At 42.6% G+C, this 27,175-nt stretch overlaps 1 protein-coding gene across 4 annotated transcripts in view; it reads right to left on the bottom strand.

Annotated features, from left to right (window-relative positions):
* The window catches only part of Unc79 (unc-79 homolog, NALCN channel complex subunit), a 186,145-nt gene that overhangs the window by 52,481 nt on the left and 106,489 nt on the right, over window positions 1-27,175 (bottom strand). For 2 of the 4 annotated variants that reach the window (XM_050151361.1, XM_050151363.1), the window contains 8 exons: window positions 25,539-25,721; window positions 24,846-25,008; window positions 22,091-22,240; window positions 20,247-21,467; window positions 11,377-11,484; window positions 8,157-8,273; window positions 5,573-5,656; window positions 2,198-2,300 (listed from right to left, as the gene is read on the bottom strand). In XM_050151361.1, the coding sequence (XP_050007318.1) occupies window positions 2,198-2,300; window positions 5,573-5,656; window positions 8,157-8,273; window positions 11,377-11,484; window positions 20,247-21,467; window positions 22,091-22,240; window positions 24,846-25,008; window positions 25,539-25,721 (2,129 nt within the window). The remainder of the gene's footprint in view (window positions 1-2,197; window positions 2,301-5,572; window positions 5,657-8,156; window positions 8,274-11,376; window positions 11,485-20,246; window positions 21,468-22,090; window positions 22,241-24,845; window positions 25,009-25,538; window positions 25,722-27,175) is intronic. The other 2 variants (XM_050151362.1, XM_050151364.1) reach the window with 2 other exon arrangements.

Raw genomic sequence — 27,175 nt, 5'->3', positions numbered from 1 at the left:
CACTTTTAAGAAGCCCACAGCTTACTGCACTTATCTGTGTCCTAATATAGGTTCCACTCAGCCCAACCAAAGGCAGCTTTAAAAAGTGAACTTGAGAACTAAAAATAACTCAGGAACCAGAGCTACAGTTACTGCGCCCTTCATCGGAAAGACTCCTAAACAGAAGCAAAAGAAGAGTGTGACTTAAAAGTTAATTTAACATTTACGATTCCCATTTGGAATCCTGGAGACAGAGACAGAGCCACAAAAGCAGCCAAAGGGCTAGGAGGTGGCTCAGTTGGTAAAGTGTTCACCACGGAAGCATGAAGACCTGAGGTTGAGTCCCAGTACTCAAGTAACAAAGCTGGGTCCGGTGACAAGCGCTTGCTAACCCAGCATGAGGGAGGCAGGGGCGGCAGGATCTCTGGGGCTGACCTGCCAGCTGCCTACCCTCCTAAATGAGCCAGAGGCCAATGAGAGATTTTGTTTCAAACAACACAGTGAATGGCTCCCAAGTGCAGCTGAGGCTGACCTCTGACCTCCACACACATACTCACACAAATGTGTTTACACTAGAACACACAGGAAAACACACACACACACGAGCAACCAGAAGCAACTAAGAAAAATGATAACTTGGGAGCAGGTTATGACACAAAACGGAGAAATTTTATCAAAGCTCTAGGGACATTTCAAGACAGTTTTACAAGCCACGCACATTTGCTTCTCAAGTGTGGCCACTGCGCTGGCTAGTTTTTATATCAACTTGATACAAGCTAGGGTTGTCTGGGAAGAAGGGATCTTAACCCAGAAAGCACCTTTATAGGCTCAGTCAGTTGGCAAGTCTGTGGGGGCATTTTCTTGACTGACGATTGACATGGGAGGACCCAGCTCACTGCGGGCAGTGCCACCCATGAGCAGGTGGTCTAGGGGTACAGAAAAAAGCAAGCTGAGACAGTGATGGGGGAACAAGCCAGTAAGCAGCACTCCTCCATGGCCTCTGTATCAGTTCCTGCTTCCAGGTTCCTGCCCTGACTTCCCTAGATGATGGACTATAAGTTGGAAGATACCTTTGCTTTTGGTCACAGTGTTTAATCACAGCAGAGAAACCATAAGACAGTCACCAGCTCACTTCCAACTGCGTAATGAGACATCCCACGCAGATGTCTGCGCCATCCTTTCTACCTTGCCTGCCTTTATTAGATGTGAGCCACCTTTATCCAGGAGCCTGTCTAGTCCTGAGGGTCTGTTCAGGTTTGAAAATCTACAAGCCTTATTTAATTGTATCATACTCATTAAACAAATATTGGTGTGCCAGGGACGACATAGGGTGCTTAGGACACAGAATATATAAGAAGTCCTTCTCATCCCAGGGAACTCACAGTCTATTTTAGAGCACACCTGTACTGTGTAGACAAAGAAATAACATACGCTGTGACAAATGCCGAACAGACATGGACCAGAGGCCCCGGAAACTAGAGAAGGGCGTGACTATCCCATTCCTCACAATCAGGGGCACTTTGCCTTCTGCTAGATCTTAAGTGTGCAAATAGACGTTCACCAGGAAGATCAAGTACCAAGAGAGAACACATCAGGAATGCTCTGGAATGAGAGGGAGCTGAGGGGAATGGCAGGCAAGTCACACACTAGGATGCCTTCGATTTAAACATGTGAGCCTAGTCCTGTAAGAACTCAGAGCTATTGCAACTGACAGTCTGGGTGTGATGAACCAGTTTGAGATATAGAGAATGGATTGTCCTTTCCAGATGGACACACGCCTTTAATCCCAGTACTCGGGAGGCAGAGGCAAGCGATCTCTCTGAGTTCAAGGCCAGTCTGATCTACAGAGTGCCAAACTAGCCAGGGTTATGCAGAGAAAACCCACCTAGAACATCCTGCCCACCTGCCCCCCCCCAAATGGAGTCTCTTCTTTGTTCCCAGTGTAACAATTGGACGTTTCTGGGCTGAAGATTTTATGGGTATTATATTATTTTTGAAGTAAGTGGGATTATCTAATTCTATACAAATTAAAAGGGTGGAGGACCTGCCAAAGCATAAACAAAACACTGCTCATGGCCTTGCATTAATAAATCACAACTGTGTACAACACAGCTGCAGCCTTGGAAAAGTAAAGTGTGTGACTTCAAAGCAAAGCGCGTTTCCTCACCGGTGACCAAACTCTAACTCTATAACCAAAGCAAAACACTGGGGCACTCACTTGTCCGTCATCACCGTCGGCTGCTCATCCGTGAATTCCTCGGGTGCAGGCACGAACATACTGGCTATGCTGGGTGCTGACAGCAGGCTAGATTTTGTGGCACCTGGGTAAGCAGCAGAGAGACCATGAGTACAGACGAGCTTCTAGGGTCAGGAAACTCTCCACTTTGCACTCATTAGCCCTCAAAAGATCACATTCATGAGATCATGCACATCCCAGCCACGGCATAAAAAGGGCCTGAGAGTGAAGTGAGGCCAAGAAAGAGCCAAATACCCTGTCTCTCTTTTACTGCGTTTAAAAAATCAGGAAGTTCAGCTGGGTCAGCAGGGTCTAAGATAAAGATGGACTTCCTAGCATTAAGTGAAGTTGCTGAACAACATGATATTTCTAATACACAAGTGCAGATCATCATTAAAGTGGGCTACTGCGGGAAGACAGTGAGACCCCAGACCTCACACACATGAACAAAGGGGGACACTAGGGCTAGAAAACTAGTTTAGTGTTCTGCTTTGAAAAAGATTATCGTAAACACTAAAGTAGAAAGACTTCTTCTTCAGCTAAAGTATCCATGAATACTGTAACTCTGTTTCACTTGGAACTTGCTCTACTTTACCCAATCAATGTAATAGTTTAAAAAGTTTGAAGTTAGACCACTTCAAAGAACCTGAGGCCAGAATCTTAGCAGCAAACACCAGTGGACAGAAAATGTGGGGCCTGGAAAGATGACTCAACAGTTAAGAGAGCTTTCTGATCTTCCAGAGGACCCAAGTTCTGTTCCCAGTGTCCACATCAAGGCAACTCATACCGTCTGCGACTCCAGCTTCAAGAGACCTAATAGGCTCCACTTCTGACCTCCATGGGCACCTGCATGTATGTAGGTACACACACACACACACACACACACACACACACTATACATATCAAAACATAATGTGGAAAGACGGGAGTGTGTTTCTCATTAAGAAAGCCACCCGCGCGGGGCAGATGCCCTGGGCCTATGTAAATGAGGCGTCTAAGATGGCACCCAAAGTGACACTGTGAAATGACAGCAGCAACTGCTAAGCAGAGTTCTTCAAGTAGAAAAAAGAAAGAAAGAAAAGAAGGAAGGAAGAAGGAAGGAAGGAAGGAAGGAAGGAAAGAAAGAAAGAAAGAAAGAAAGAAAGAAAGAAAGAAAGAAAGAAAGAAAGAAAGAAGCAGAATGAAGTGAAGATTTTTAAATAATACGTTTCTCATCAAGAAACACACATAACTTGGTCCTGGAAAAATGCATGCCTTCTCCTCAGAAAGAATAATAACTGGGAGAACGGTCACTAAAGACATGAGAATGAGAACACAAGTTTTAGATGCCTAGCCTGGAGAACAACGCCGTCGTCTGAGGTGGAAATGGGGTTGAACGCTTCCACACTTCAGACCACCTACCCAGGTAATGTTTCCAAAGCGTATTTCTGAGCAGCAAAGACTTGCAAACACAAGCACCAACTATCTAAAGATATCTTCACCTTCCTATGATCCCAAATGGGAACACAAGTCTTGCTACCATATCTATCTATTGGCTGTTTCTAAGCCAGCATTCCTTCCCAGGGATATCTGAGCTAACAAAGGATTCCCACAAAGATGTCACATGGTGTCACAGACAAGTGCACAAAGCTTAAATACAATTCTCCACAGTTGATGATCATTGATAGGCATAGAGCCAAATGTGAAAAAGATTATGTCAGAGCAGAACAAAATCAGTCCAAAAATATATGGCAATGTGTCCATAATCTCACTAGATCAGCTCCAAGTCAAGACTGCAACCAAAGGAATGAGAAGGGCTCTGGCATTTTTGTGGCTTTCAAACAAGCATTCCCTAAGAGGGGTGTTCTTACAGCAGTCCAAAGACAACACAGAAAGTATGTTGAAATATTTACGGCAGCCATCTGTCAAAACAAACAGGTTAGGTGGCTGGGCATTGGTTCTTATAGGACATTAGCTGCACAGTGGATTGCTAAATCCTGATATTGACGTGGAAACAGGCAGTAATGACTGAGAAGGTGAGAAATATAGAAAAGAAAGCCATAGATCTCAGCCACCTTTCTTTGTAAATGACCCACAGCCAAGTTGGCAGTGTTAAACTCAGCCTCCATTTTTGTCCCCCACTTACTGGCAGCAATTCTGAGCCCACCACCACTGATTCCCTCAAGAATATCCAGAATCCCTCTGTACAGAACCGAACAGAGAACACTCAGAAACTTGAATAAAATCCAAAGCCTGACTTCAAAGATGGAGATGCTGATAAGCGTCCCTTTTTGGATCTCAGAGACAGTAGAGGCTCTCTACTATCTCAAAGCACACATCAGCCATACAGCTGCACAGTGCATCAGCCCCACAGCTGCACCAGCAGATTTTCCCACTTGCAGAGAGAGAGAGACCAGAAGACTGAGCATCACCTTCATGCATTCACCTTTACTTCACGCTGTTTTTGCTAGGTCACTTAGATCACAACCAAGCACCAATGATTTGTTTCAACCACCCTGACTCACGAAAGCATCTCTTAGCCCCATAGACAAGTGTCTCATCTCATCTGATGGAAGACTAGAAGGCTACTCATTACCAGTGAAGTGTCCAGGAAGCTCCTAGTCTAGCAACATAGGTCTGCTTGATTCAAGAGACTACTTAGAAAATGTGGTCAGAAATCTTTCTTTCCTTCTTTCTTTTCTTCCTTCCTTTATTCCCTTTCTTTCTCTCTCCCCTCTTTCTTTCTTTACTTATTTTTGTAAGCAATGATACATTTACCAGCATTCTGAATTTTAATAACAAAGATAAGGATTACCTAAATATGTAGTTAAATGTGTGCAATGAATTTGGAAAAGAAAAAAGTCCAATGACAGTGCAGATGCATGCTCATTTTGCTCCCACAGCCAGAATAAAGTGTGTGTTTTCCATACATAGTTCAAGACAGCTGGGAAAGAAGCTGCTCACCCACAGCCCCAACATTCTAGAAAAAAGTAAGGACAATCTAAACTCTGCTCAGGAAAAGAATATGGGATGACATGGAAAACTGATACATCTCGGGAGGAAGGCTCAAATGCCCAGGGATGCCTGGTCTTGAAACAGGGGCATTAGAAATGGGCAGTTGTTTTCAAATGTCCAAAGTGTGAGGTGAGAGATGCTAGAATTGTCTTGTGTGGCCCCAAGCTTTAGAAAGACACTCTATGGCAGAGCCTTTGTCGGTCATGGTCAGGGATGAGTTGTCACGCCTTCCCCAGCCCTGGAGGTGTTTTGCAGGTGGGAAATATATGGAGCTGTTGAAGATGTTCTGCACCTGCTGTGTGGATCCGTGAGGGACACATGGTCCTTCAGGTCTACAGTCTGAGACCCTGGAACCCCACCAACCTCTTGTTCTTAGCGGCTGTCCCTCCAGGTCGGGGTTTAGGCACATTGGCACGTTACATTGGCGTTTCCCGGGCTGTACCTGTTCTGTGGATAAAGAAGGCATTTCAGTCTTCAGTGTGGTCAGTTTAATACAAGTCACAGCACAGTCAAAGCACAAACAATGCAGCCAACCATTGCATGAGACCATCTTTGTCCTGGTTACTTTATTAACACAAAAAGACTAAATCTGGGGATAGGTAGCGTTATTCAAGCTTTGTTACAAACCTGTCACTCAGTTAAATAAACTACATCTGAAATGGTAGAGGATTTAAAACTACTTTTTAAGTTCTAGTCCCACTCTGTTTCAAAGGAGCTCAAATCCTGTGTCTCCAGATATGAAATGAAGGGCCATTGCCATGGAAGTGCCATGGGCCATGGAAGAATGTTTTACGCAGGTCAACAAATACAACAATGATACTCCAGGGTAATGGCCAGACAGTTCACACAGGAACCACATGGACCAGGTAGAGAAGATGGCAGGGATTTGGCTGAAGGATGGAGAACAAGTATAAAGAGCAGGAATGGAGTGGCACTTAGGGAATATCCATTCATACAGAAGAGGTGCATACTGGGAAAGAGGCAGACTGTTTATGAATGAGCTGCCACATGCTGAGGCGATTCATCACGACCTGGCTTAAGCTGTCTTTCTCAGAATATCTACATGACCACAGCTGTTCTAGGTGGAAACTTGAGAGCCAATGAAGCAACACACATGGTTCGAAGTGACATGTCACCTAACGTCATACTATGCATTCAGAAACTCTTCTGCTGGACTCAGGTAATAAGCATGAGAATAATGAAGCCAGGTGCAACATAGACTAAACTGTAGGAGGCTGAGGCAAAAAGAATACTTGAGCCCAGAGGCTCATGGCCAGCCCGGGTAACAAAGAAAGATGGTGTCCAAAGCAAATAAAAAATTTAAAAACTTGAGAATAATGAGATAAAGATTTTACTAAGGGACTCAGAGATAAGTGAACCAATTGGAGGGTGGAAAATGAAAAAATAAGCCCCAGCAAGCTCCAGTGAAAGAAATCTGGACAACATGGACTCAAGTGTGAAGTCAAGAAGACAAGAACCACTAAGCCAGGTTGAAACGTGAAAAATGCGGCTACATGGGCTATTTGGCATCACGGAGGGTTTTGTAGCTTCAAGTGCAGGTCAGAAACTGAGGTCAAGTTACATTTAACTCTACTTAGTCAAAGTGGGTTGTAGCTGTAGTCAGAATCTACAACGGCTGAGGCTGAGCTATACATTGAGCTACAACAGCACAGTGAAATGACTTTCAGGGCACCCAAGTCAACCCGAGCATTTAGTACCAAAGATGGAACTGAACTGTGCTTCTCGGGCTACACAGTTTCCTCTCTCAAGAGGGAGGCACAGTCCTCCATGGTACAAAGAGGGCAGACCATGTTAAAACCAAATACATTTTTGGGGATGGCTAGCCAGCGTCTCTCCCCTCTCTCTCCTGTCTGTTGCCTCTTGGCTTCTCATGGCTCACTCCTGCATGCCAGTAAATGAAAACACCAAGCCTTTGACAAGCCAAATGCTCTTCTCAGTCCAGGAGACTGAGGTTGTCTGTTACACGGGGTTGAGTGTGGGATGTGGATCTCTTCTTAAAGAACAACAAAGGTAAATAGGAAGACATATACATACAATTTAAAAAACAGCCCAACATTTCGGTTGTAGGCACGCTGTGATTCCGCATCATAATGAAGAAATTAAAAATCATCTTACAATTGAAGCCAGAAAATAATAAGCAGGATACTAAAGTGCACTCCCGCAGCATGTTGCAGTAATCAGGCCTTATATTTGCATGGTGTATGCACACTTCAAGGTGCTTTTATGTTTATAATCTTGTGCCTCAAATGACCCATTTAAATTAAGAAGAAAAGACTAAGGAAAGAGGCACTTAAAAGGGGATCACTGCGGTGCAGTGAGCTGAGAAGGCAGCAAACGTAGAAGATGTTTTAAGGTTCAGGAAATGAAAAGCAGGCATATTTAAAACAGGTGTGCCACCGCAGTCCATTCTTACTGCACGACAGGTAAGGTGCAGTTCTGGCTTATGCACGTGAGGGTGTGTGGCCGCCACCTGGTGACCCTGCGGGCTAAAATACACAACTCATTCCCAAACCTGAGGATGATACCATCACCAGCTGCCATTTGTCATCAAATCATCACTAACCTCAGTACTTCATACTCCATGAAAGAGAATTTGATAACCTCTTTTAAAACTTTGTACCATGAGATCATAGCTCCACCCCTCTTCCTCAGGCAGATAATCTGAAACCTGAAATCTGGATCTTAAAGGAATAAAGTATTGGGCTTCTCTAAATGGAGACCAGTCTAAACAGAGACGAGCCTAGGTGGGGATCAGCCTAGATGTAGGCCGCAATGTTCTCGAGCACTTAGAAAATGTGGATATGTGTTAATTACTTCCAGGTATTTAAAAAACACACCTATTTTAACCAAAGCACACAAGAAGTGGACAGAGAGAAAGTGGCATTAGCTAGTCTGAGAGCAAACAAGAAGAAAAGGCTTGACCCACCAGTGTCCCAGTTGCTGATGTTATGGGGGGCGCTAGACTGATGCTCCAGCTGTCGCTTCATTAACTGGCTCATTGTCACAACTCCCAGAGATCCCCTTTTCATCTGCCTATACTGAGCTATACGAAGGAAATTAGGAGATGATTACTGGGGGGAATACGTTTCCCATCGCACACACAGGCTCTATACATCCACACAGATCTTAATTGATTCTTTCTTAGTTATTAGTAATTTTTGATTACTTCTAATCAAGTGAAAAACTTAAGCCTTTCATTGTTCCCAGCGTCTCTGTGGTACAGGCAATAGTAGCGCTCCTTGGCATTGATCTATCAACTATACATATTTACTCGGTTACCAGTGAACGCAATGTGTTTATTTGTGTTTGGATTTTTTTTTACTACTAATGTGCTCTGCCACATTCTAAAAAGGATTTAAAACAAACAGTGCTACCTTGAATCGAATCAAAAGCAATTGAGATAAGCCAAAACATTTATTTAAAAGTCTGTACTGTTTCCAAGCTTTTTGAGCCCCCCTGTCTAATATTTGGAAAGTTGAGAAAACAATGGTAATGTTTTTGTTCTTCAACAACAACATTCTCAGCAACAAAAAGTTGTAAGCTCTTCCAAACCAGAGAATAAAAAGCACACTGCCAGTTGTGTGCTAACTTAGAAAGCCACCCTCGCCTTTGCTCCTGTTTCCCCTGTGAGACACTCAGTGCCTAAGCACCAGCCCAATGTGAGCACTCAACCTCAACAAGATGGCCGTAGGCCCGACCCCCAAGTCCCCAGATGCTGACAACTTGGGTTCACCTGCCCAGCTCACTTGAAAGGGCAAATTTAGAAGCCAAAGTTCATGAACTGCACACCCTAGGAAGGAATACAGAGACCAGGCTGTCCACTAAACAGCCCTGGACAACTCTGAATGCTATGTATAGATGTCGCAGCATCTATACATGCTATGTATAGACGAGGCAGCAGCAGGCATGCAGTGAGACCATTTATAACATCGTTTCTGGTGTAGTCAGCATGCTCTTTGACTTATGGTGGTCACAGCAGGTTTAGGTACAAAACAATCAACTGGCAACTTGAGCAAGAAAGGGATGTGATGGGATTTGTGTGTCTTGGAGCCCATATTCACTAAATTTGTGGAAACAGCTAACCAACTGAACAGCAAATGATTGGTTTATTGATTGGCAAACTTTATAAGTTTGCAACTCACTTGAAAAGTAAAGCTTTAAAAATTTTCAAAAGCAGAAATATTCAGGGTTTTGAACCCAGCGCCTTGTACATGTTAGGCAAGCACCTTCTGACTGAACTATGCATCCAGCTTAAGAGAATCTGAAAGTATTAAAAAAAAATAAGTGGCATCTTTCAGACTCAGCCGAGGACATGAGACCTCGAGTGTTGACATAATCTCCCAGTTCTTAGCTTTGTTTTGGTTTGAAGTACTGGGGATGGAACCCAGAGCCCCCGCAAGCCAGGCAAGGGCTCTACCAATGAACTACATTCCCAGTCTCTAAACTGATTCTAGAGATTGCAGAATTCCTGAGAGCAAAAACCCCAGTGGATGAGGTTTCTGGCATTCGCCTCCAAGAGCACACCACCAAATTCTATGATGAATGCTTTTCGTGACAAGGGCAGGAAAGATGGAGACTAATGTGCTAACCTCTCCCCCAAAGTCCTAGCTCAGTTATGACTAGGAGATCCTGACCCCCTTGACACACTGGAATTAGAGCCATTTAACCATTCTGGCCATTTTAAATCATGCTACGTAGAGTTCTAAGGGGGAATGCAGAGTCTTTTTGTTTTTAAAGGTGACTCATACAAATAAAGAAGAGAAAATGATCAATTGCTATTTGTCAAGTTATCACATGTTCTTCATGATAAAAAATAAATAAAATATTTAGCTTTAGAACTAGCCATTCTATTTTGCAACCAAAGGCAAAAATATCTGCTGCTTAGAAACTATTTCTTAAAAATTTACAGTCTTACAATTGATTTAGAATTATCCAGAGACTGTGTAACCACTAAATATAATATTGACTTGCTTCGACCCCCATCACTTGGTGGCCAGCCATTTAGCCTTTCTCCTTTGTCCACCATGCAGTGCTCATGTAAGGAGTGGATCTCGATCATGCTGTGTATGACCCATTTGTCATAGTGGAGGTATCAAATAAATACAGGAGGAAACTCAAATAAATGATATCTAGGATCACCATTAAGACTGTACTAATTCCTCCCTGAGGAAATGGGGGTCCTATTTATTCACTTGTGATCCCCAATAACAAGCACAATGCCTGGCCCCCACCAGATACCCATGGAATAATGAATGAATAATGAATGAAAGAACGCACAAAGGGATAAATGGTGACAATGATTCCTTTCCATACAACCAGACCAGCATTTACATTAAGATCTATATCTGGCTATCTGGCTTTTCAAAGCATCTGCCTTTCAACAGATGGTCCACAAAGACTCACTAACCCTTCAGGCAGCATATGGAACACAAATTTATCAGACGTGAGAGAAATAGCTCCAGAAAGTACACTTCTGTCTGGGTCACTGATTCCTCCCAAGAATGTCTCTTTGCTGAACATCTCCTGACACCACTGAGCTGAGCAAACACCTTGATGGTACAGCAATGGAACTCACGTTTCTCATGGTTAAAACCTAGCACCCAAAAGCAGGGGGGAGTTTCAAAATACCTCATATACCTCATATAGGCTTTATAATGTGTTGGGCCATTTTTATTTTTCAGCCTAAAAAGAGCAGATTTAGTTGTGCCTATTGGGTCCTGAGACATTTATCTTGGATAACTCAGACAAAGCTGTGTTCAGAATGGAAGGTGACTCAGATGAAACCAATGAGTCCCAAGGAAGACTCTGTCATGACCAAAGCTTTGCCTGTGTCACATGAGCTCTGTGTTCTATGCTCAGGCTAGTAGTGATGTTTACTTTGTTGAATGATGAAATTTTGTATTTCTTCTTTAATAAATTACGGTTCTTGGACAATCCGTGCCCATATGATTAATCCAACGTTTGCTGTATGGGCTAGAGCAGGCCATCTACCCTCACAAGTTTCACAGAACACACAACACTGTGTCACTGAGGAAGCTAAGGCAGCATTTTTTTTAAAGTAGGAGGGCTAGCAAAATGGAAAGCAATATGTATAGATCATGTCCCCAAAGTGACACACACAGAAACCGTCACTGAGAAACACTTACTTGATATTGACGAGTGGCTGCCTGTTTCGGGAGCACCTGCTTCTAATGTAGGGGCAGATGAAGATTCCCGTGGCATTTCCAATGTTGAAAGTCCTTTAGCAGACGGATCTACAAATGGAAATACTGTTTAAAGTTAAGGACAGTGGTGGAAAGTAGTTGAAGAGCCTTCCCGGGTCTTTCCCCCTCTTATCTACCATTCAAATCTTTCAGCACTTTCTGCCTCTAGCGATTACCTTAGAGGGATTACATACATTCTACAACACTTTCTGCACGTGCTGTTATGTCCCTAGGAGAATGAAGCTTGCATAGATGCAAAGCTAACGCTCAAAACATCCACATGGTGCTAACTAATTCTGAACCAGGAACTTGGTTGTTCTGTATTTGTTGCTTTTCATTTAATACCTACCAAGAGGTCAATATCCCATTCACCTATCTCAGCTTTTGTCTGAATGTTTCCTATTCTTCATTTACTTCTCAATTTTCAGTAGATTTCACATCTAAGGAGGCTTCCAGGACGCTGTTTCCCTTCAAAATACTGGGTCAGGTGACCCTCTTATGGAGCAATTGACCTTAAAATTTCCCCAAACTTATCGCACTGTAAGGCTGTTACTTATGTGCCTATAAGAGTTACTAAGCTGGAAGCAATTTAAGAGCAGGACCTATGTCTGCTAAGAAATAAATTATCCTAAATGAGACTCTCAGTTTCTCTAGAGCAGTGGTTCTCAACCTTCCTAATGCTGTAACTGTTTAATACAGTTCCTCAGGTTATGGTGATCCCCAACCATAAAATTATTTCATTGCAGAAGAGGAGTGGATAGGGGCACAGGAGAGGTGAGGAAGAGAGACTGGGAGGAGAGGAGGGAAGAGAAACTGCAGCTGCGATGTAATATATGAAAGGAGAATAAAGAAAAAGAAAACATTATTTTGTTGATAGTTCACAACCGTAATTTGCTTCTGTTATGAAGAGTAACGTAAATATCTGATATGCAGGATGTCTGATACACACAAAGGGATTGTGACTCATGGGTTGAGAACCACTGCACGACCTCTGTTTTGTTCACTTCTATTTTATAAATGTCCTTTTCAATGTGATGTATTTTATGCATATAATATTGTCTCATTAATCTATCAACATTGGGAAGTAAGCCCTTCTATGGCATTCGAGATAATGCCATACTGCACAGTAACCTCAACATTTCTGACAGGATTTTCATGTCGAACCTACAATTCTTTTCAGCAGCGCTGGGCAAAGAACACACTTAGCCTCAGGCTGGCTCGGAGTTGCCAATGTGGGTTTCCATGACTGCACCGTGCTGTGAGTTAGAGGCAGCCATATTAAGTGGCTTCAAGCTCTTAAACTCAAAATGTACCATCTCATCTTTTTCATAATGCCAACTGCTTCTTCTTGCCACAGAGCAATCTATGATATTTTATAATTAATGTCTGCGTCTCCAACACTAGATGGCATCAAACCTGTTAAGGCATCAGATACAAAAGGTCCCAGAACAGAGACAGGGACAAAGTTTCGGGGAAATGGCTTTGGAACATTAACTTTTCAGTTTTAGAGGTTTTTCTTATACATAGATATGGTCGCCATATTAATAACTTTGTGTGTGTTCTGTATTACATGTTCACAAGGATGTGTGTAGGTGTGCCGGAGTTTGATGCTGAGTATTCCTTGCTCACTCTCTACATGTTTTCTCTCACTGAACCTGAAACTCGTAGATTCACGAAGCTGGCTGACTAATGAGTTGTAGGGATCTGTCTGTCTATGCCCCACACTGCCCTGACCCCCAAACAGTAGGGCCACGGGCAGTGCACTGACTTTCTTGACGCATACACGGCTGCTAGTTATCCAAACTCATTCCTCATGCCTGCTTGACATGCAGTTTGTCAACTGAGTCAAACCACCACTAAGAACTTCGGGTTTTCTTTCTGTAGATTTCTTTATTTGGTGTGTGCATGCATGCGTGTGTGTGTGTGTACAGGTACCTCCAGAGGTCAGGAGAGGGTACTGGATCCCCTGGCTGGCGCTGGAGTCCCAGGAGCTGGGATCCACACTCAGGTCCTCTCTATGAGCAGTACACACTCTCAATGCTGAGCCGCTCCTCCAGCACCTCCCCCCAGTAACTTTATGGTAACAAAACAGCATTAATTGCCATACAGTTTCCCAAACACTCCTGATAGTGAGTAACCATTTGAAGTCACTTTGGTCACCAAGATAAAGATGTTAGGTATTGTTTTTCTATAGTGCAGAATGAGAAAGGTTACATAAGTGCCTCTCTTGCCCTACTGGCCTACCTTCTCTGTGTGCTACAGCCATGGATTGTGGTCCGCCAATAATATAAAATGAGGAAAATGAAATTAATCTTCAAGAATCCACTGGAAGTTCATTGTGACTTTTTAGGTTTTGGGTGTGTGTCCTGAAGTCTTTGCTGTACTTTTAACCTTTAAGAAACAGTACTGGATGACAGCTACTGAGGTCCTAGTCTGCACAAATCCTTTAGACTAGGCCATCTTTCCTTAGTTCTCAATCATTTTCTGAAGCTTCTCATCTATATACAATTTAAAGCAAGCATTTGAAAAGAGCTGCACACTTATTTTCAACACATCTGCTCTCAGTTTTCTAGAGTCGTGTGCAGAAGAGTCAGTGACTCCCATCTAGTCACATGTACCAGATATACAGAAATGTGTTTCAGATGGATAGACATTCTTCAAATCTTTCAAAGACTACAGAATATGACATTTAAGATGTTTTAAGAACTTAGGACTTTTCATAACAATGAGACATATCTGCTCCTGGCAGCACCAATTACTTCAAGAGGATGATGGGCACTGAAGAGGCTTCTTACAGAGTTTGTTAGCCATTTGGGCAAGAAACTGCTCTTTCCTGGCCTGCTTAATAGACTGGACATACAAAACCCACAGAGAAATGACTGCTGAACTTGCCTAAAGGTGAGATGGTCCTGCAGGGTTCCTGCTTCATGAAAGAGTCTGCTAGACATTCTGCAGGACAACTGCCAATATAGGTGGAACTGTCTTTGAAATTTCCTGCTTCATGGAAAAGTTTGTTGGATACTATGGGCCTGTGGGCTGAAGATGGATGCCCCAACAGTACAGAAGAACTTTGGGTGACTGTCCAGGCAGTGAGAAGTCTCTATCAATTCTGGAGTTTTGGAAGTTGCTTACAGTGCACTTTCTGTTTATTTAGGTAATATTATATATTTCTGGAGTCTTTGATGGAGTTGAAGAATTAGTTATAATTATAGCTTTCCTTAGTTATGATAAAAGGTAAAGTAGATATAAATATTGTAACAATAATTCTTACTTGATACCTGTTTGTTATATGTAATTTTACTATGTTAAAGTTAAAACATTCCTTTTTTATTTAAACAGGAAAGGGGAAGTGATGTGGGATTTCCCTCTGTATATTGTGATTACCATTAATGAATAAAGAAACTGCCTTGGCCTGTAGATAGGGCAGAACTTAGGTAGGCAGGGAAAACCAAATGGCATGCTGAAAGAAAGGAGGCAGAATCAGACAGACGCTGGGTAGAATCTTTGCTGGTAAGCCACTGCGACGTGGCAATATACAGACTAATATAAATGGGTTAAAATAATTTAAGAGTTGGCCAATACAAAGCAAGAGCTAATGGTCCAAGCAGTATTTTAAATAATACAGTTTCTGTGTGATTATTTAGGGGCTAAGTGGCTGGGAACAACCTAGCGGCCTCCTGCAACAGAGGACATGAGAACAGGGATGCTAGAGAAATCTTGAGGTATATGAGGAATTCAGATTTTTACTACAAGGGATGTGGGAAGGCCCTGAAAGGACTTAAGCCAGAAAAATAAAAGAGACACTATTCTATTCTAAAGGATCACTCTGCCTATTGTATAGAGAGGAATTGAAGGCCATAAAGGAAGGCAGTGGGAGATGAGTTAGGAGACAACAGCGGGTTTGCCAGATAGGAGGTATTGATCCTTGACCCAAAAGTCACTATAGAAATGGTGGGCATAAGAAGGTGGTGGTATATGTTACATCTTAGAGGAGATTAAAGTTGCCAGATGGAACTAATGATGCTCAGTTAAGGTTTAATTTCTGAGAACAGCAAGAGACCATTTTACAGCATGATTATGTCCTGTACAATGCAAGAGATGAGACTCCATGTTCCCAATTCTCCCTGAGCAATCCCCTTTCACTGAGTGACTCTGACATCCCTATACTAGGAGGAATGCATATTTCCCCTTGGTTTAGGTTCAGTCATGCAATTTTCTTTCCCTGACAAGTGTTTGCAGGCATTTTATGATGGTCCTGTTAAGACATTATAGTCAAAGTAAGATGTTATAGTCAAGTTAATACAACCTAGTGCTGCCTAGGATGGGAGAACCACAAATGAAGAATTGCCTTGATCAGAGTGACTTATAGGCATGCCTGTGGATCATTTTCTTGGATGCTAATTGATATACAAAGACCAGACCACTATGGCAGTAGATCCCTAGGCAGGTTGGTTTAGGCTATACTAGCCAAACATGAACCAGAGGGAGAGCAAGCCAACAAGCAGCATTCCTCTGTGGTTTCTGCTTCAGTTCCTGTCCCAACTTCCATCAGTCATAAATTGTGACTTGGAAGTATAAGCTAAATTAACCCTTTCCTTTCCCAGGTTGATTTTGGCCATAATATCTTCTTATTGCAACAGCATGAAGCAAAACTACTTAATCTTTTATAAATGTTTGTACAATTGATCTTGCTCTCTGTGGCTATATAACAATAAGAATATCCCTATACTTTGTAGAATACATAGAAGGTTGGCAAGCAAGAGAAACAGAGCTTGGCTGTCCATCCAAGCTGGGTCTAGCTTAGTTCATCTTTAGATGACCAAGACCCTCAGATAATAGTTTATTGCTGTATGCTGGTGAATGTTGTTACATGACATTAGTACAGCAATGGGTAACTGATAGTTGTCTCAGTAGATAAGATCACCAAGAAAGTAGGTGTCCCCAGAGGTGGGGAGAAGACCAGGAATGCACTCCCTTGGGGAAATGAGGAAGAACCAACAGGAGAGACGAATAGAAAAGGAAAGCCAGGTGCATGCATCCTAGAAGCCATTTTAAGTAGAAGTCATCAATTATGTTAAATATTGTAGCTATGCCAGAGGAGAAGCTTCAACAGTGACCATTGGATTTAGCAGTGGAGGTCCTTGGTGACTTTGAAAAATACAGTTTTGTTGTTGTAGTGGGGAAAAATAGAAGAAAAATATTCCAGAAGGAAACTGGAGAGAGAGCAATTGTTGGATGCCTGAGGTGGTTTGATTGACAAATGTCCCATTGGCTCATGTATTCGATCACTTGGTCCCCAGTCAGTGGTGCTGTTTGGGGTGGGGTGGAGCCTTGATAGAGGAAGTGAGTCCTTGTGGCTTTGAGGTTTTATAGCCTGGCTTCATGCCCTGTGCCCTTTCTCTCTGATTGCTGACTATAGATAAAATATGACCGGCCAGCTTCCTGCTGCCATTCCCATGCCATGCCTTCCCCACCATGATGGACTCTAACCCTCTGGAACCATGAGGCAGAATAAACTCTTTCTTCCTTTAGTAGCTTTGGGTCATAGTATTGTTATCACAGCAACGAAAAGCAAACCAAAACTGCCTTTATGAGCCTCTTTTTATTTTTAAGTAAAGAACAAAATAAGATTGTGTCTGTGTGCTCAAGTCAGAAGTTCTTTAAAAGAAATCATGGAGGGCAGAGGGTGGAGAATGTTCTTGTATCCTGGGGTAGATAAGAGAAATGGGATCTTGGCAGGAAACCACGTGGTTGAATGTAAATGTCGAGGAGAAGGCAGGTGTGGTTGGCAAGCATATAAATGAAGCAGAAAATTCCTTACGATCGTGTCAGGCAGGAAGAGGTCTTGACATTTGAGGAGAAAAGCAGCTATGAAATAGCCAAGTAGGAGAATGAAGTGTGGATCTGGAAAATACTGTATAATTGGTGGGTAACTTCCCAGTTACAGGTTGTCACCATGAGTTTAAAATGAAATATCCTACGTTACACATTTTTATCTAGACATATTCATCTGATTGGGGCATATGCTTGTGCACAGAGAGTTTGATTCCACGAAGGATGTATTCACTCAAGAATGTTTGGGAAAGGACGCCCAAGAGGGTAGTCTTGAATTTAAGGTGAGAAGAGAAAAGACAGGAAGTGGGAGATACTAAGGGACAGTAAGATCAACAAGTCCTATGAGGGAGAGAAGAACTGGTGATCAAAGAACAATGGACATCATTGAAATCTCAGGAAGGCTGGGGTTGTTGGAAATAAGTCTGTGATACAATTACAGCAATTAGTGGCCGAGTTAATCTCGAGAATGGAAAGGTACTGGAGAAGGCCAGTTTGAACTGAGACGCCTGGGCATCAAAAGACATCAACACATATTACTGGAACAGCAAGAATTAAGAACAGAACAGAACATGGGTGCTGATGGGGCCAAGAGTCAGGGAGTACTAATGAACAATGGGACTGTGTGTGTGATGGGCTGATAATAGCAGAATCAGAACTGTGGGTCTTAGAGATAAGGAAATTATGGCCTGGGGGCATGGTGAGTGTAAACAGCCCCTAACCCGTGCCCCCAGCCCAATGGCACATGGGCTTTCTGGAAGCTGCATCCTCAGGAAGTGCCAGACATCCATTAGGTTAGGAAGGTGATGGAAATAAGAGCTAGACAAAGACAGACAACAGGTTTTGCTAAGAGGAACCCATGAATTTCTGAGGGTGGGGAGGGAGGTAGCATGAGAATTTTTCAGAATTTATGGCAATCTAGTGAAGCAGAAGAAGAGCAGCCTAGCCTGCAGTGTGTGGGTCTTGTCACAGTGACTGAGGCCAGCAGAGAGGTGGCCCTATCCTCTGGGCAATGAGCAAGTGAGAATATCAGTGGAGAGGATTCAGAAGAGGGCGTGTCTGGGCCTTTCTCACTCCCCTCTAGTAAAAGCAGAAAGCCTGACCCAGACACTGATTGTACAGGCCCCTCCTCCTTCTAGTGCTCCCAGTAGGGAAAGATCTGTATGTCTGTGGGAAGTGGAGGGCTAAAGAGCCAACTGACAAGGTAATTATCAAAAGTTAAACAATCGTCTTCATATACTTTTCTCTTGTTCTGGGATCAAATGTATGATTACAGAAAAGAAAACCAGTTTTTCACTGGTATCTTGGGGGAACAATTAAATATATGGGAAAATGAAGAAGCTAAAACGTATGCATATACTAACGTATCCTATGAGTTACATTACAGCCTATTTATAATAAATGCCTATCATATACAACTCATTAGTCTCTTACCCTCCTATCATATACAGTTTCTGGATCAATCTGTCCTGCACTCAAATGCAGCAATTTCCCCAGTCTCAAACAAGATAAAGATGTCCAAGTTTCCCTCAAACCCTTCTTAGTTGGTTAAGCTAGACCATGACCGGCTCCGAACATGCTAACGCTCACTCAGCATTTTTCAGTGTCTTTGAGGCAAACTGTTGTGTTCTATGGCTAGGAAAGAGCTAGAAACCCCTATAGATGTCAGGGAAGTGCAGGGATCTGGGTATTTCTCTAAGCAGCTTCTTTGGAGTGGGAAAGTGGGAGAAGCTGGACTCGGATGAGGCAGACCGTCCAACATTGCCTTTGCCAGCTTGTGCCACTTGGGGAAGGAGCACGACCTAAGAATTCACAGACTGGACTCGTGGTCACCTCCACGGTCTTTGCCAGTTCTCAATGGTCTCTGGTTTCCAAGCAGACTGAAATGATTGTAGTTTTTCTCACGTTCTTTAATCACTGCCATGATTCAGATGAGGAGGAGGAAGCACCTCCATCAGGGTTAATGTGACAGGAGACTTGTTTGGCATGAGTGAGGTGACCAACAGAAGGCCACTTTTTATACAAATTCTAAAAATTGTGCCTCAAAGAAAACACAGCAAGGGACACTTAAGACCGGAAACGCAGCAGGTAGCGTCTGTGGGTCAGAGTACAGATTGTACCTGGAAACTGTGCTGACCAATCTACCTAACCCCTAAATGATTATTCAACAGTTCATTTACTCTGCACTTGGACTACATAGTTCACTAACATAAACAGAGTGTGATGGCGGAGCTTTACATTACCTACCTAAGAAGAGGAAGTGGCAATTACATGCCAATGTAGGAACTGCCTCCGTCAGATTAGCCCGTGGGCATGCCTGTAGGCATTTCCCTAATTACTAATTGTTGTAGGAGGACTCAGTCCACTATGGGCACTGCAAACCAGAAGAAGGCAGGCCTGGGCTATTTAAGAAAGGTAGCTAAGCCTGGAAGCAAGCCAGTAACTCAGTAAGCTCCTCTCCACGGTCTCTGCTTCAGCTCCTGCCTCCGGATGCCTACCTTGAATTGTCGCCCCGACTTCCCCCAATGATGGATTGTGACCTGGAAGTATAAGGTGAAATAAGCCCTTTCCTCCCCAAGTTATTTCCAGACAGTGTTTAATCACAGAAACAAAAAGCAAATTATAACAAGAGAGGGGAAAAAATGAAAGCAAAAACATAATACAAAATTAATTATTTCTGTTGCTTTAGGGAAAGCCAAAGTTACTTTTGAAATATCTAGGTATCAATTAGCCATTGCCCACAACAGTCAAAGATTGATGGTAAAACTAGAAACAACAAACACGAAACACTGATGGAGTCAATACAGCCATGTCAGAATCCAGCGCCCTGTGGTGACCAGGACAGATTCTGAGTGGTAAAGAAGCAGTTATAATGTCAGCCCCGACATTATAAGATTTCCAGTTTGGTACATATTTGTGTCAAAACCCTACCAAGTAAGATGCACAAACCTGAAGGTCCGAAAGAAGAGAGACAGGCTTACCTGGGTCCTTCTGGTCACCCAGTTTGTCTAGAATGTTGAAGGAGATGTCGAGGTACTCTCTCTGGATAGCGCTGACGGCAATCTTCCTTTGTTTCCTCTGTCTGGGGACGATCTGAATCTTAAACTCTGATTCCTCAGCCCCATCCTCCTCTGCCTTCCTTTCAGGGTTCTGTTCTGTATCAGACTCAGTGCTTGAGTTGGGCTTCTCGCTTTCTAATGGACTCTCAGCATCTTCAGGAACTTTGAGGAGCACAGTTTTGGCCCCTGACGTTGGTGTCTGGCCTGCCTTCTCTCCAGCCGTGCCAAGGTCAGGGTTGTAGTCTACTGACATCTCGGGGACCGCAGGTGACTTCTGGAGGTGGTCTCGCTTCTGCTTTAGTGTTAGCGGACTGCCAGAGGCAAACTCTCTCAGCTCCTGTGACTTCGACAGCTCTTCAGAGTCGGTGAGCTCGTCCAGAGCTGTGATGGTCGAGTCGTCATTGCTTGCTGACTGGTGATTTCCTGAGTCCTTAGAGGAAAAGTCTTTGGAACAGTCCTCCACACTGACCTGCACAAGAGGAGTCGTGCTTAAGCTGAGGACAGAGGGCTGGCTGGGGATGGAGGGTGAGGAGGCAGCATTTTTACCCGAGGAACCATCATTCCCCTGGTTCATCATCTCATCTTCTTCATCACTTTCTACTATTCTGAGAGGCGGGAGAGGCTCAAACACAAGAGAGTCACTGTCAGATGTTGAGAGCATAGAGTGTTTCTCTGGTCCAGACGTTGAATCTGAGGACAAATCTATGAGATCAAAATCCTCTTTAGGGGCGGGCTTTCCCGGGGAGTCAACTCTCACTTCGAACGTCTCCATACAGTTCAACCTAACTTCTGGTATCACGGGCCTTCGTGTTTCTTGAAAACCTTCAGTCGCCGGATTCTTGGGGATTTCAGTACTGTCCGGCCTCGTAGCAGAATTCTGTCTAGAGCGTCCGTGGTGGTCATTTTGCCGTTGTGCGATATAAGCAACTTGGGCAGGAGGCTTATCTATGTCACAGCGGTCTATGCAGGACTTCCTACGATGCTCATCTAATGTAAACAAGAGGGAGTCTGCATTCCCTATATCAAGAGATTTTTGTTTAAAAGAGCGCAGCTTTTTTTTCTGAATGCTTTCTTCTCTCACACAGTGCAGAACGCTGTCTTGTAACGCACCAGTTTCTCTATATTCGGCCAGTTCTATTTCACCTGATCAAAACAGAAAGAGCTAGTACTATGTCCCTCTGAGAGTTTACCATTTTCCCCTCATACTTGGGTACACAATTGGCACAAATTGTAATTATAATCCCAGCTCTACCAGAAGGGAAACATTTTCTGGCCATGTTTTTGTAAGATTCGTTCTGATTTTAAGAACTGGGAAACTTGGGTACGAAAGAAACCCAAGTAGTGGCTTAAGATTGGATATCCAAAAATCAAGCTTGGAGGTAGCTCCTCAGCTCTGACAGTCATTAGACATAAGAGAAGGATTTTTTGTTTGGTTTTGCTGGTTGGTTTTGTTTATTTTGTTTTGGTTTTTGGCTGAGGTAAGTCTAGGAACGTGTATTCAAATCGTGTGAAAGAGAAGCAAACATTTTGCAACAAATTAAATCAAGCAATGGCCCTTGAAGACAATCATGACATTAATGACGTATCTGTCAACTCACGTATATATATAGATAAATGTGTGTATATATATACTGTTTGTGCATACATATATATAAAAATCAATAATATCAAAATATATGGTAACATAATAAAATTAAGATTTCACCCCAAACAAACAGTAGAGTACAACATTTCTGCATAAAATTACTAAGAGGAAAAATTCATACTTCTCTGAACATTCATTTCAACCGGCTGGTATTTCACCATTTTGCTGCCGCCTATCCTTTTCAATCTTGCAAAAAAAGTTTGAGACTCTTTATTGCAGGGTCCAGTAGGTGTATCATGAATATCAGATTCATCAAAAACACTATCTTCTTCTAATTGGGGAGAGAAAGCCAAAATTACACTTAGGAGGTTACTCTCTCTTAGGCTGTGTCTACACAAGCATTCAGTGAAAGCATTCTAGGACGGTCTAAGTGGTTTCAGCAACAGCAGAATTTAGCTGTGGGTCTGTACTCCATCCAGATAATTCAGATCAGAACTAAGCAACCTGTTACAAAGCTCCCCATCACCTTCTGAATGACAGCAGGCAGCACTATGAGAAACATCTCAGTGGTTCACAAGAGCCTTCCCTGGGGAATGTGCCCATTATACTTAGAACCAAACGACACACGGATGCCAGCACTCTCTCCAGGAGTCTGGACATTGCTCAAGCTTGCCTGTGATTTTCAGGCTAATTTGACAAGGAGGACATTGACATGAGTGGGGTTTGATCCTTCTAAGATACATATGCCTTCTTGGGATCTGGGAACTGGCATAGACACAGCCTAACAGTACATGCACCTTATGCTCCGTGAATGCAAAATACTGTACTCTACATTTGGTAATGAAACACACAACACACAGAAAAAGCTTAGAGAAGCCACTGATCATCTCAGAAGCTCCACGGATGATTATGGACTGAAAGAGTAAACAAAGGAAAAATAAAACAGAAAATCACATTTCTTCCTATTGTAAGAAAGCTCTTCTTTGAAACATTTATTGCATATCTGTAATAGATTTTATGGATCCCAAGGGGAAAAAACCTTTGGCTCTTGTCATCCTGGGTCCCATAGATAAGATGATTGCTTAATGCCCACTAAGCTTGCTTATAGGTCCTTTCTTCTGACTCTACTTGGCTGCTCTTGAGTCAAAATAATCCAAGTAACATATAAATGAAGAAAGAACCATCCTGCTACAAAGCCTCAAGTTTACTACTTCCCAACGTTTCCTCCCTCATCCTATCGAAAGGACAAGGCACATGTAACCAGTGATAGAGACCCATGAAATGCACTTCACAGCACAGTAAATGAAACTGCCTGCTCTCTGAGGTAAGCATCCCTGGAACTGTAATGTTTGGGCTTTATGGATCCCTGCGGTGACAGGACGCCATCCCACCATGATGATGATGATGAATCTAGATTTCTTGAGTCTGGGAAAATGTCAGTCCTAACAATTAAAGACCAGTATAATCCTGATGCGTGAGAGTCTACTGGTTAATGGAATCCTAAGCAGTAAACATTAGTTGATGTCACCACAGAGATCTTTGGATTCAAATAAAAAACATTAACAATCAGAATGGATGCAAACCGCCATGTGAGTATACACAAAGATAAGACATTCTATCAAATTCCCATGTTTTGGGGGAAATGCATCAAAATGACCTTCTTTCTTTCTTTTTTTTAAAAAAATCTTTTTAAAATTAATTTTCTAAGCAAATGTCAATAGTGACTTGCATTTCATAATTTTGAAATAACTCCAAAAATGTATTGTGTCGCATGATAGCGATGGGAGGACCATGAGCTGTCCTTTTTACCCAGGAAGTGATCTGGGCTTGGCCCTGTCCAGACACTGAGCACACTGAAAACACCATAACTTAAATGAGTCTATGAAAATTTCCAGATACCTAAGCTGATGAACACCACACTCTTTAAGAAGGATTTGAACAGTACCAGAGTGCTAGCTGGTCCTCCATGTCATCTGACGCCAGCTAAGCACCATGGTCCTCAGAGTAACAAACAGTGGATCACTGGCCACTAGCCCAATGCCTTCCTCCAGTCACCCCACCAATTCAGACCCATATAACGCTACAGGGTCAACAGGCACTTGGCTTTCTCCTAAGATCAATTCAATGATGTCACCATTTTTTTATTTCTAGTTATACTGTGACATTTATCAAAGATACAAACCTTGGCTCTCCATCTTTTACCTGTAATTTCAATTTAGTATTTCGTTCTACTGCTGCCTTTGAGGAAAAGTTATCAATGAAAAAGCCATCAACATTGAAAATAATTTAAACTTCTACACAAAAGGCTCTTCATTTCTACTGCCTTCAATCATTCATACTGAATAATGAGGCTCGGGAAAGGCACTTCAGAAAATTGAGACTGAATTCAAAATCTGTGAGCATGAAGTTCAAGGGCAAACGAGGGACACTCAAATGATGATGCCACTGACTGCCAACCCAGACAGGTCACAGCCCAAAGGCAAGATGTTTCCGGCATGTGATAGGAGGTTATAATAGCCCATTAATCAGATGGGAAAAATAGCATCTCCAATATTACTATTATTTTGAGTTTCAGAAGTATGCCAACTGATTCTCCTGCACACTCAGTAGAAAAGTAAAAGCAACAACATTCCTGAGATAGTTGAGAAATTAACCAACTAGGAAATGATGGTTTTGGCTCCATGAGAACATATGGTGGTCACTGGGTGGTGGTGGCGCACACCTTTAATCCCAGGACTCAGGAGGCAGAAGAAAACAGATTTCTATGAGTTTGAGGCCAGCCTGGTCTACAAAAGCTAGTTCCAAGACAGCCCTCCCCAACAAAAAAGAATGTATGGGGTGCTCCTCTACCTCCTTGGACAATGTAAAGACTGCTGTCTGGAAGCGCATCATGTATCCCAGCTAAGTTCAGGACAGAACTCTGTCTTGAGAAGTACCTTTTTCTTTCTCGCTGTATCTGCTTATGTTGCTGTTGTCACTGTACAAAGGTCCTGCTGTGGCATGGGGCTTGCAGCTATGGTATTGCGCATTGAGTGTATTGACTGTTATGTGAATCAGGTGCAGAAGGATCTTGCTGACATCACAGTCTCGGTATGGATACTGTGCAAAGGGGAGAAAACACAAGTGGTTATTCCAAAGGGTAAATCTTCCCAGGGATCTTACTGGGCAGTTTTCTTATACTTCTCATGCACTAGAAAAAAACGCACATACAAGTAACAACACAGGTTCTGATCATCAGCTTGTTTTACAGGGTCCTTGTCTCTCCGTGCACCAAACCACTAGCAGCAGCGTGGGCTAGATCCCAGTGGATGCCTTAAAGAGCACTGATAATGTTACCTATAAATATAATTTTAAATATCACCTTTGTTTTCTAAATAGTCAAGACTTAGATAAAATATGAGACTCTGAGCATAGAAATCACTGGTTGTTTTAAAAATATCTGAAACCCTGTACTGCATTCCTTCCTGTTTCTTTTCCATTCTCATAACTTCACCTCACAACACGGACCGCATCTCTTCTGAAGGTCTAACTGTCATCCCGTGGAATCCTTATCCGCTAGGGACCCTCCTAGCATCTTTGTGCTGTCTAAGACAACCTTCCATCCCAGCAGAGGGAGCACAGCCACTCACCTTGTAAAGGATGACGAGCAAGGCCTTCAACCACATCTGCCTGATGTGAGGCTTTAAGGACCAGAGGGAGCAGCGAGGTGGCTGTTGGAAATAATGCCGTAGTTGAGGACAAGAGCAGTATTTGAGCACCTGGACCACGAGGGGGAGAAGGTGTTTGCCCAAGTTAATGTTATAGTCCATAACCTGAAATAGAAGAATATTAGTAACTGAAAGAAAACTATAAATATTAAGAAGAAAAAGGAAAAATTTGAGCCATCACAGAACACACAGAGGCACCTCACAAAATATCAATATGAACAGACAGTATACACAAAGGGGAAATGCCCAATCTCACAATAAATTTTAACACTTACAAACTGATAGTTTTTTACCTAATCATCTATTTCATTATGTGTTAAAAATAAAATTGTATGTATTAAAATACCTATCAAACAACTAACTAAGACTAGGCTAGTCTGGGTGGGGACAAAACATTAACCATACAGAGAAATGAGATTGCCTGGTCACATCTGGCAGGGGTAAACAGCCGTATAATCTTCTAGAACAAAAAGTTAGCAAAATTCAAAACTAGGAGAAAGTATATATCCTTTTTATCATGGCAACCAAGGGGATCTGAAGAACACAATCATTCAAGTGTTCCAAAATGTATGGGTAAAGGCATCCAGCAATGCCCCAAACTGAAAGTTATTCCTTCATTCAGCCATTAATTAAATATTATTTGTGCCAGGCATGGTGGCTCACACCTGCAGTTCCAGCATTCAGAAGGTTGAGACAGAAGGCATGTGAAGCCAGCCTGCTCTACATAGTTATAGTGTGACATCCTGTATAAGCAAACAAAATAAGTAAAATAAATAAAACATTATTTGTATAAAAGTATACGTAAATGGGCAATAATGTACTCTCATACCTATGATAAAAAACTTTATAATTATTAATTTTGTTTTTAAAAGTTATATGTATATCAGTATACATAATGTTATATATTTATTAAACATTATATTAACATGTATATTAAAAAATAAATTTTTTTGGAGACAGGTCTCATGTAGCCCAGGCTAGCCTGCAGTTCATTATCCTCCTACTTTTGCCTTCTAAGGGCTGGGACTACAGGCATAGTGCCATTTATCCACTTTATATATACAATTCTTTTGTTTGCTTGTTTGCAAAACAGGGTTCCTCTGTGTAGCCCTGGCTGTCCTGGAACTCACTCTGTAGTCCTGGCTAGTGTGGATCTCTCAAACTCAGAGATCCACATGTCTCTGCCTCTTATGTGCTGGAATTAAAGGTGTGCACTGCCATGCACGGTTACACAGTTTTACAAAAAAAAAAAAAATATGTCAGGCCAGTGAGATGGCTCAGTCAGTAAAGGTGCTTGCTGCCAAGCCTGATGACATGAGTTCAAACCTTGAAAACCACATGGTAGCACAAGAGAATCAACTTAGAAAGTTGCTATCTGACCTTCACATGTAAACCACGGCCCACAAAGATAGAGAGATGAATGCAAAAAAGGTTGTCAAAGTAAGCTTAAAAAAATATGCGGTGTACCTTGGACTTCCCACAGGGCAGAGAACCCTGATTGCTTTTTGGGCTGACGAGGGAGGGGGACTTGATTGGGGGAGGGGGAGGGAAAGGGGAGG

This window comes from Alexandromys fortis, unplaced genomic scaffold, assembly GCF_014885135.2.
Source record: "Alexandromys fortis isolate MF-2015 unplaced genomic scaffold, M_Fortis_MF-2015_v1.1 scaffold_63, whole genome shotgun sequence".
Lineage (NCBI taxonomy): Eukaryota > Metazoa > Chordata > Mammalia > Rodentia > Cricetidae > Alexandromys > Alexandromys fortis.
Note: the sequence above shows the minus strand (reverse complement) of the source record. Positions and strands in the feature narration are given on the sequence as shown.